Source organism: Trachemys scripta, chromosome 4 (assembly GCF_013100865.1).
Source record: "Trachemys scripta elegans isolate TJP31775 chromosome 4, CAS_Tse_1.0, whole genome shotgun sequence".
In the NCBI taxonomy this organism is placed as follows: domain Eukaryota; kingdom Metazoa; phylum Chordata; order Testudines; family Emydidae; genus Trachemys; species Trachemys scripta.
In genome coordinates, this window is record NC_048301.1 from 64,461,913 (window position 1) to 64,473,359 (window position 11,447).

At 42.0% G+C, this 11,447-nt stretch overlaps 1 protein-coding gene across 9 annotated transcripts in view; it reads left to right on the plus strand.

The window, feature by feature from the left end:
- DPF3 (double PHD fingers 3) overlaps positions 1-11,447 on the plus strand; it is a 197,312-nt gene that overhangs the window by 89,670 nt on the left and 96,195 nt on the right. For all 9 annotated transcript variants that reach the window (XR_004645559.1, XR_004645558.1, XM_034769266.1 and 6 more), the window contains exon 3: positions 3,953-4,060. Coding sequence is in view for 7 of the 9 variants with exons in the window: in XM_034769266.1 (XP_034625157.1) it covers positions 3,953-4,060 (108 nt within the window). In the remaining 2 variants the exon portion in view is untranslated. The remainder of the gene's footprint in view (positions 1-3,952; positions 4,061-11,447) is intronic.

Sequence of the window (11,447 nt, forward strand, 5' to 3'; positions counted from 1 at the left end):
CTCACTCTTTCTTCCTTCCTAGCCTCTGGGAGAAATGCCTGGACTAGTTTCTAGCTCTTGGTTTCTGTGTGTGTTCATGTGCATTTTGTATGGGTGCAGGTTGAGGGAAAGCTAAGTCCAAGATGTGTTTTTGTGTCTAGTTTTATTTGTGGGGAGGTCCTTGGTCATTCTTATTTCTTGTGGTAGACAGTTCCACAGTCTTGGGATGGTGCAACCTGTTCTTTTCTCTGTGACTGGCCAGGTGGAGTCATAGCTGGCCCAGGGGCATACGGAGGAAACAGTTCCTACATTCCATCAAGTTCAGGGACTGGAATTTTCCCTGGCCATTTCACAGGGCACAGAATGGGGGAAGGCATCTTACACTGTTCCCCACCTGCACACCAGGACTCAGGGCTTGTGTGTACATAAATATTAACCCAGAATAAGGTAGCATATGAATTTAAAGTAGATTAACTATTCCCAATTAATTCCACGTGTGGATGCTTTTATTCTGGAATAAGATTGCCTTATTCCAAATTAGTTTACTCCATTTTGATAGTAGATTAAACTAATTCGGAATGAGGTGCTCTCATTCCAGGGTCAGAGCATCCACACATGGAATTCATGGGGAATGGCTATTCCAGCATAACACCTCCCGCCGCACCCCCACCCAATGTAAACAAGTCCTGAGGCTAGGGTCGGCCCTAATTAGTTAAACCTCACAATACCCAAAGTAAGACCAGCTCTAAGTAAAGGATATGTGGGAGTCACTTCACCGATCACTGAAATGCAGCCACTCCTGGTGTGGGATGTAGAAGCTGTGTTATTAGTGCACAGCAACACTACATTATCATTTAGGATAAGTTCTGAAGGATGGTAATACCTTATCCACACGAAACTGCAGGGGGAGTCTGGGTAGGCAGAATGTAGTTATCTGAGCTGGAATTTGTCTAGGTCTTTGGGGACCTTCCTTCACGAAAAGTCTCCTGGGATCTTTAGTGACCACTGTTGGTTTTGTTTCATCTGAAAGCTCCCTGTTCCAGGGAGATTATGCTTTGGCAAAACAAGCTAATTTTTGCTTTTTGTTGTTGTTATTAATGTATTTACCCCAAGAACTTCTGTTCCTGCAGCATCTGATTATGAGTGAGATACTATTTTTATCGATTTGAACTCACTCACACACATAAGCAGGTATGCATTTATTATATGTAGAAGCCAGATGCTGGAGGGAGCATATGCTACAAGGATGGCACAAGGCAACCTTGTACCAGACACACTTATGGGAGGAATCATTGTCTAGTGTTTAAAGTACAGGGCCAGGAGAGCTGGGTTCTTTGGCCAGGTTTGTCACTAACTCACTGTTATCTTGGGCAAATTTGTCAACCTTAGTCCTACTTGCATCACGGTGCCTCAGTTTCCCTGTCTATGAAATGGAGATAGTAGAGTTTCCCTTTCTTACAGGGTGAGTTGAGGTGTGGTGAGGACTGATTAGTGGCAAGACATGTTTAGGTTAGAATTTAAATAGGCTGAAACCTCCTGTATCTGCATCAGCGACCAAACCCGAGGTCTTTTTTATTTAAACTATAATGATTTAGAAAGAAACCAAGAATCCCTCCTCCCCCATATTCGCTGTTCCTTGATGTGATTAGCTCATTTAGTGCTCCCTTGGGTCTCTCTGTACCATCCATCTCTTGTAGCCCCATTGTGACAGGACACAGCATCTATCTGTGGTGGGAGCATACCATTTCCAGGCTGCACATAGTGTGCTGTGGCAATCTTAAACCAATGAGAATTCTCCACCAGCCACTCTGGTGTCTGGATTGTATGCACCCCTTTGCTTTGTTACTGACCTTCACTTCCCCCATCTCTAACCTGAAGCAGGCAAACGGAAAAGATCCAGAACCTCCTTTCACTTACACAGGGTTTAAAAGGGGGAGAGGAGAGTCAGATGCCCCATGGATAAACTTGGTTTCTTACAGCCCTCTTGTAAAGGAGTCAGAAGGCTGCCTTTTGCGACACAGTTCAGGGTTAATTTCACACAATACTGCACATAACTCCCTCCCTCTTTTCCCTTCCTCCCCCAGCCTTTCACGCAAGCTTTGAATTATGACTCTCCTACACTAATGAGATAAACAACATAACTCACTGCAGGTCCTGCTATTTCCTCTATAAGCAAATGGTTGGAACCTTCTGTGGTTGCCCTATAAGGCACAGCAGTGCAAGACAACCCAGCAAGTACTAGAGAGGGCAAGAACTGTACATATTTTACCGTGGGCACAGGCAGAGTCAGAGTAGGGGAGGTAGGTTCAAAGCAGATGTAAAAGGCCCTCTCTTGCCACCTCCTCCACAAAAATGACCAAAGGTTCACACTTTACTTGTGTCATCGTGTTGATAGATTGGTGGTCAGGGGGTGGAGGACAATGGTGTAAATCTTCCCTCTTGAAAATGGTATCAAACCTGTTTGGATCAAGTGAAAGTTTGTTTAGTGGCTGGCTGAACACTGCTGAGCGGGGATTTATTGAATAGCAGAGGAGAGCTCCCCTCAAAAGGTTCATAGGGTCAGTTTGGAGGCCTGCAGGAGCTTATCTGAGTCCATCTGGTGTCGGATTGGGCTGGAGGCCTTCCTACAATATTTCTGTAACTTCCTGATTCCAGCTGAGTTTGTAGTATTTTGGTGTTGGTGAATCACCATCTTTGCTGGAGCCTAGAAGTGCCAATTTGTGAGAGACTGAGAAACAATAGAACAAAAGCTTTTTTTTTTTTTTTAGATTTGAAAAGTTAGGTTTTGGGTTAAAGCTCAGGTGCAGGATTTTACCCAGATCCCCCATCCCAAGGGGACAGGTCAAGGAGCCTGATTCTCCTCTCACACAATTTTTTACACCAGAGTAAGGCTGGGAATGCCCCTGCACAGGGCATGTTTGTGAGAGGATTAGAGTCCTTGTATGCTCCCCCACAATGACCCACAGCCAGTCACAATATATACCTTAATAATAGCAATTTAAATACTAGTTAAGGTTTGTAAAGCGCCTGGAAGAAGTATGTCAAGCACTACGGAAGAGCTAGGTAATTCACAGTGTTTTCCTTCCAAAGCCGGTCATAGACTATACACAACCCACTGAAATGCAGCGTTCTCTGAGGTAGGGTGTTAACAACTGTTGCACTGCATAACAGGGAAGGGAAATTGTTGCTAAGACCACCTGAGCCAATCCCCATTCTTCCAGAAGGTGTCAATCCATGCAGGGCAGACAAGAACTTTATTTTCAGGATCTCCTCCAAAAGCCTCTCCCATCCTACAGTAAATTTCTTGATGCTCAGTTTATCTGCCTCAAGAGGATAAAGGGTGGCTCAACCCTGCTGGGATTTGAACTTTATTTTCTGGGAGTCTCCATATTTCAAACTGAAGACTTAGGCTGCACTTGCCAAATTTGATTTGCTTATTCTTTTGGGGTGAGCAACTGGATGGCCCAGTTTTCACAAGTAAGTAGGGTGTCAGTTTTTTTCATTATCATCATCTGGTTTGGGGAGTAGATTTTGTTCCTGGTTTGGTGAATGTTCTTTGCTATTATGCCAGGCTGGCTTAGACCGCTCAGCTATCACCATATGGTAGGATTGTTCTTCATTATTGACATGGGTTTGATATTGTCAAGTTGTTCAAAAATGACCATTTGTGTCCACGATGTCAAAGCCATTCCCATCCTATCTATTATAATTCTTTTTTTTTTTTATGTGAAACCCCCATTCGCAGAGTGAAATATGTTAGTGAGACGTGTGGCTTCTCTGTAGGGCTGATCCTGCAAGATGCTGAGCTGCTTCTGGGATGCCGAATACCTTCAGTTGAGCTGCTTCTCACCTTGCAGGATTGAACCCTATAGTATAGTAATACTGGCTATGGAGAAACAGAGATGCTAGAGAAAATAATGGGGATTTACAAATGCAAATGTGACCACATTTATTTTTTGCTTTTAACCCACAGGACTGGCCCCAGGTCAGCTGTACACATATCCTGCTCGCTGCTGGCGCAAAAAGAGACGCTTACATCCTCCTGAGGACTCCAGGCTGAAGCTTCTGGAAATTAAACCTGGTATGTGTTTTGTGTTTCTTTCTCACTTTCTCTCTCCTCTGTGTTGCATTCACTGAGGTGTCATGGATCAAGTGAAGACTGGCATACGCACAGCACTGGCATTTAGTCTCTGGACTCTGTCTTTGCCTGTCTCCTTCTTTTTCTCTTTGAGATTTTATCAAGTCCATTGCATTATTCTTTTTTTAGAAAATAAAACAAATACAAGTCTGCAGGCCAAATTCATCCCTGGATGTAACTCTCATTGAAACCAACAGGAGCTGAACCCACTTACATGAATCTTGTCTTCCATTCATAAGGATATAACGGGACAAGTAGGTATCAGTTATCATAAGAACAGCCATACTGAGTCAGACCAAAGGTCCATCCAGCCCAGTATCCTGTCTCCTGACAGTGACCAATGCCAGGTGCCCCAGAGGAAATCAAGTGATCCATCCCCTGTCACCCATTCCCAGCTTCTGGTAAACTGTGGCTAGGGTCACCATCCCTGCCCATCCTGGCTAAAAGCCATTGATGGACCTATCCTCCATGAACATATCTAGTTCTTTTTTGAACCCTGGTATAGTGACCTCCAAAGTGTTAGTAACATGAAGAGCAACAGAGGGTCCTGTGGCACCTTTGAGACTAACAGAAGTATTGGGAGCATAAGCTTTCGTGGGTAAGAACCTCACTTCTTCAGATGCAAGGGAAGTGAAGATTCAGACTAACACGGCTACCCCTCTGATACTTGAGTAACATGAAGCTTCACTATGGCATCTGTTGTGAAATCTTTGCTAGGAAGAGGGGTGAGACCACTGATCTGTGTGCAGAATAGTGCATTGATAAGTTTATGTAGTGCCTAGCACAATAGGTGCTACTGCAATATAAATAGTTAATCATAACAGTTAGTGAGGATGTGGCACATTGTGTGTGTGTTTTAGTTCCCTCGATTTTCAGCCTTGCTATCCTTGGTGCTCCTCCCCACCACTAAACTAATTTGAAATGGAGAGTCTGGATGCTGAATGAGTTATTGTAAAGCAGATGTGGAGGATCAGCAGCTGTGTCCGGTAGAGTGCAGTGTGGTGCATTCCTCGATGCAGTAAGTAATAAAGGCGTACTGTCTTTAGGGTCATAAATGTATGAGAAAGAGGGAACACACTGGGAGCTGTATGTGGTTTTCAAGAGGAGAGACACAGCCAGTATAAAACACGCACCCTCAACCAAAAATATAAATTAACAAAATATTAAAAAATGTTTGGCAGCAGAAGGTGTCTGGGAACTGAGTGGTGAGCAACAATACCAGGGAATTGGTTTTAGTGCTGTCATTTGTGGAGTAGGAGGTAGAAAAGATGCAGAGCCAAGTCTTGACTCCAGGGAGGTCAGAGGCAAAATTCTTGTTGACTTCAGTGAGACCAGGTTTTGGCTCATTATCCCCATGAAAGCAGAGGTTATTAATAAGATGGGTAAAAGGAAGGAAATACTGTAATTGCCAAATAAGGGTTACAAACCATGGACAAAATCAAGACCAGGGGACTGATCGTGATCTCACACCAGTGTAAAGGAGAAATTACTCTATTGTAATAAAATCATAATGATAATACAATATACTTTTGCACTTTATAGCCCTTTTCATCTGTAGATGTCAAAAAACAGGACCATGTTTCAGCCAATTGCATTTGGTAATCGAAAAGGTTAATGATTAAAAGAAATACATTCAATACAAGCCCCATTTAGTGTGAAAGGCAATTGCATTAAAGTATTCTCTCTGTCATTTTTTAGTTCCATGCTAATGTGAACATTTCACAAAAATCTCTCTGATAATTAACAATGCTCTTAGTGTCCAGCGCTGTGCCTGTGGAATTTAGTTTGTGAAATATTTTCATTTAACAGTAATTATCGTCCTCACATCTTGTGATCAAACTCCTAAATAGCGGTTGCTACAGCAACCTTTGGACAACTACCTCTGTTTGGCCATTGTAGACTGGGACAGTTGCATGGGTAGCAGTAATAAAATCATGTGATCAACAGTCTAGCAATTTTTATGTTAATACTAATTATGAAAACCCAGCCATTCTGTCACATAGACCATGCGGCAGAAATAAAGTACTACATAAGTTCTTTTGCAGCAGCTACTTAAAGTGACAATATAGCCACCATTATCACTTTGTATTACCAGGCAATTATGAATTACACTAAATATTTATGACATTTAATTTCACATGTGCTGGACTCCATCTTTCAATGGTACTTTCATATCTTAAGAAATAAGCATTGGGGCTCATGGAAATAAATCACTGCGTCTGTGTATGAATGCACATGGATCTTTATAGGCAATCTATAGCGCCCTTCATCCAAACACTTCAAATCCTCTTACTGACATTACACCTGATCCTGAAGGTTGCTTATCATAGCCCAGGAGCTCAGTGCCTCTCAGGATTGGGGGCATTAAATGGACAGTCAAGTTAAAAATCATATATGTTCAAAAGACAGTTTTAGTATTTTTATTATTTTTGTTCTGATAGGGGCTATAGACCCAACCAAGAGCTAGAGCCCCATTCTGCTAGGCACTGCACAACTACGTAGCAGGGAACTTACTCATACAGAGATTAAATGACTGGCCAATGGTCACACAATAGGTATGTGGCAAAGCCGGAAACTGAACCAAGAACAGAACCCACATCTCCTTAGTCCCAGTCCAGTGTCTTAGCCACAAGATCATCTTTGTCTCAATTTTCCTTACCTGTGTTTCAAATAACATCCTTGACTATTAGAGCTGAAAAAAAGTCAAATCTACTTTTCACTATGTAGACTGTTTCCTTTTAGCATTTCTCTCAGCTTGGCCAATTAAAATAGGTTAATAAGTTTCATCATTGGTTCCAGTCATTTTCTAGTCAGTTACACTCTTTGTTCTCATACAGTAGTGCAAGACTGCAATGTGTCACTTACAAATGTCGGAGGGAAAAGTTTGTTTATAAAATGTTTTATCTAACGTTTAAAAAAAATCATGGAAACTGTAATGTAGTCCATAATTGCCTTTGAGTTTCTGCTATATTATAAACCCCAAAATCTGCAAAAAGGATTATATTGGAATCAAAATTGGTAGGTTAGATCTGTGGCTAAATTAGAACATTTCTGTAAAAGTTAAAGTGAATTGAGCAAGGTGCACTGGAACTATGAGACCCTAAAAATTGTTGTTTATCAGAGTTCAAACCCCAGATATGTGCCTGCAGACTTAATTTCACCACAATGGTGTTTTTTGTGTAGGAATTGATCTCAGATTTTGTAAACATTATTGTAAATGTTAAATTTTGGCCCAAATTTGACCTGACAGCCAGAAGATGGTAATAACTTTGGATCTCTACTGACAGGGATGGAATTGACCTAAAGGTGAGGAATTCCATAACCCATTACCAATCCATATTTTATTGGCAATATTCCCCCAAATCTTAAACTTAAAATATGTTTTTAAAATCTGCTTTTTATTCAACCACTTATGCATTTTTTTAAACAATGGAGGGTTTTATTCGTAACATACTCTCCAATGCTTAAAAATAACATTTTTTTCTAGGGGATTTCTTTTTTCCTTTTCCATATGATAGTCATTGGTTCCAGCCAGCCCTTGCGTTTGTTGCAGTATTTGAAATGAACCCTGCTTATTTCTGCTTACTTTCTTGTTTGGGCGTCTGTCTGCACAGATAACTGCTGCTGCAGGGCCAGCAGAGGGAGCAACAAATAACATGAGATTAGTGTGTGTAGGGACTCTGCTTTCACTTAAACAGATGTGAATTGGGAGTAACCCCTTTGAAGTTAGTGGAGTTGCATGAGTATAACCCTTGTGTGAGAAGAATTAAGCCCATTATAAAAGCAGCAAAGAGTCCTGTGGCACCTTATAGACTAACAGACGTATTGGAGCATGAGCTTTCCTGGGTGAATACCCACTTCTCATGCATCCGACGAAGTGGGTATTCACCCACGAAAGCTCATGCTCCAAAACGTTTGTTAGTCTGTAAGGTGCCACAGGACTCTCTGCTGCTTTTACAGATCCAGACTAACACAGCTACCCCTCTGATACTTAAGCCCATTATGTATGTTTTATTTCTTTGTATAGATTTCTCTGTGACATAAATGGTTTATTTTTTTAATGTATTTATTTATTTAGGGCAATCTCAGTGAAACTATGGCAGTTTTATGGTACAGTTAGGCCAAATGTTAGATTTGGACAACTCAAAGATGCATAGAAGAGACCATTACGATTATCTGGTCTGAACTCCTGCATAACACAGGCCATAGAATTTCACCCTGTAATTTCTGCATCAAGCCGACAATGTCTGGATGACCTAGAGAATACCTCAAAATTATCCCTTGATTTCCACCATCTGTTCTACATACAGCACACGTGGTGGGGAGGACAAGCAGTGAAACATTTAACATTTTGAGGAATAGACTTTAATTTTCATCAAGTATTTTATAGCATACAGTCCTGCATGCCAAAATAGAAGAGCAACAGATATAATGCACATTTGGATATAGTATACCCTGTGGTTGTACAGCATGTGCACAGATATAATACTTTCTAGATCACTTTGGAGTGAAATTCAGGCTCATAGTCTGAGCACAAGACTGGGAACAGGAACTCCTGAAGTTTTTTGTTTTGTTTGGTTTGTTTTGTTTTTTATTAGAGCTGGTCAGAAAATTTCCAAATGTTAGAAATTAGTAAGCAAAATGGACAGAATTTCTAACTGCTCAACTCCTCCTATTTTGTTTTTCAATCAGTTCTAAGTGTGTTTGGAAAACATTGATGAAAAATGGATAAGAGGAAATTCATTGACATTTCCACCCCATTTTTGACCAGGTTTAGCTTTTACCTGGACTAAAGTAAATATTGATTCCTCTTGTGCCCTTGGACAAGTCCCCGCAGCTCTGATTCAGCAAAGCACGTCAGCAAGTAGATGACTAGTGAGTGCAAAAGCACTGCATAGTTGGAACTGTAAGCTCCTATTCTCCACTATTTCTGTCTCTAGTTTGTACTTAGCAGACAGTAGCCACCACTGGGAAACGTTTGTAACACCCTTATCTTCATCCACCCAACCCTGGCAGAAATTAGCAGCAGGGGCTTTACTCTAACTTTTGCCACAAGTGTAAACTGTGCTATTGGGGGGTCTCCTTCCCCTTGACACATCCCCCTCCCCATCCCCTCATACACATCCTTAGCCCAGTCTACACTACCTCCACCATCTTTAGATCAGCAGAGATTCTCCCTCCAGAGGGGGAATTCTCCAGTCCAAATCTCTAGCCAGTTTGCTCACTTTGCTCTTCTTACATGCTGTAAAGTGAACTTGATGGACCAGAGAATCTGGCCCACAGCACTTTATACCCATGTGTGTACAAGAGTAAATGACTGCACAAGGTGCAATGCAGTGAAGAATGAAGTCCAAATCTTGCTACCTCAGTTTCTTGGTCAGTAAAATGGAGATAATAATACTTGTTTTATTTTTTCTATGTTAGGGAAGTGTTGCAAGGTTAACTAATGAATATTTGTGAAGCACTTGGAGGTCTTCAAGTGAAAAGGACTATATAAATTAAAAACATGTTGTTTGTCATGGGTTTTTAAACCACATTTTGGTCATCAACACACAGCCTTGCAAAACAGTCGTGAAAATTTACCAGCCCAGGAGCAAAGTCTGCTTATCTACCCTTACCAGGATGATGATGCAGAACAACTATTTAAACTCATTCATCCAAATAAATAAATAAATAAAAAATCACTGCAGGTGACTGAATGAGTAGAATTTTGCAAGGCTGCATGAGCAGGGTAAATGTTGTAAAGACGGTTCTGATTTTGCCCAGTGTAACTCTTCTTGCTTTGCGCTGACCTTCTGTGAGCTGTGCATTGTGTGGCTACCAGGGCTGCCTAAGCTGTGATAACTTCCCCCCTAAGGGAATTAAAGCACGTACAGTCCTTGCTGGAAGCAGTTATCTTGTGATAAGCTGTAACTTCTTAGCCTTCTAATTCTAGCCTTCAAGGGCAGGACAGTGAGTGTGTAGTATTGCCCCAAATGGAATTTCATGGTCTTGGATGTCTGAAAATCAAACATACCCATTTCTAGAGATGAGCAAATAATTCTTGGTGGATAATTTAGTCAGTAAAATTAAACCACTTTTTCTACTTGTGGACTATCTGCAAGTACATTGCTATTTTCTCAATTTGTCATTGGGATTTATGGGACTAACTTTTTGTCTCTTTCTCCCCCTTTCCTCTGTAGATAGAGCTGGACTAGTTCACGGCGAGTATTTGATACTTGCTATTTGAAATTACACTTGTGTTGGTTAGCTGTGATTGGTCTCATAAATCACAGGGTTTTGCTTCTGTTTCTTGCCTGGATGAGCCAGCTCTTACAATTAGGAAAAGGGCTTCCTGAAGAAGCCACTGGGGCTTTGAATTTCTCAAGTGGCTTGATCCAAAGCCAATTGAAGTCAGACGTTTGCTAACTCCAGTGTGCTGTGGATCAAGCCAATGTAAAAGTAGCAAATAATCAGGACATGGGAAATGTTAATTCTGTACCTTTCTGGGCCATCTAGGCCTTTCCCTGAGACACCATTCCTAGAAAATCCAGACCAGGTACAAAATGTGTGCAAAACTGTGGTAGTTTGGGGTAAAATTTTCCCAAGCACTCCAAGTCCCATTATCAAAAGTGAGGTAAGCACTCAGGAGCCTAAGTCCTATTGATTTTTCAAATAGGACTTAGGCTCCTAAACATTTTAGGTTGTTTTTTGAAAATGTTATCCAGTGGCCCTGATGCTGCAAATGCTTAAGCACATTCTTAACTGTAAGCAGATGAGCAGTCCTTTGGCTTCAATTAGATGATTTGCATGACTAAAGTAAAGCAGGTATTTACATGTTTGCCAGATCAGAGTGTGCAATTGAGGCCCGTAGCTGACCCTGCATTTTTGCATGCACAATTATGTGTTTATGGGCCTCAAATGAATGACACGTACTTTTTTAAATATAAAAAAATTGTGTCTTCCTTGAGCTACACAAAAGCAAATTTGAAAGTTGTTAAAAGAAAAAACTGCAAAACCTGGAAATCATAACAGAAAAGTACTGTGTGTGAAACTTAGGGTTACCATATTTTGTGCCTCCAAAAGGAGGACACTCCACGGGGCCCTGGCCCCGCCCCCAGCCCCGCCCCCTCCCCCTCCCCAACTCCGCCCCCTCCCCAAAGTCTCCGCCCCCTCCCCTGCTTCCCGCGAACATTTAATTCGCGGGAAGCCTGGGCAGGTAAGGGGGAGTGTGGGGGGAGGAGGTGCGGCCCAGGCTGGCCCCCCCGGCGGCTCCAGCCTGGGTCGGCTCGGGCCCTGGGGTGCCGGCCCTGGCCCCCGGCCGACCACCCCCGGCCCGCCCAGCACTGCC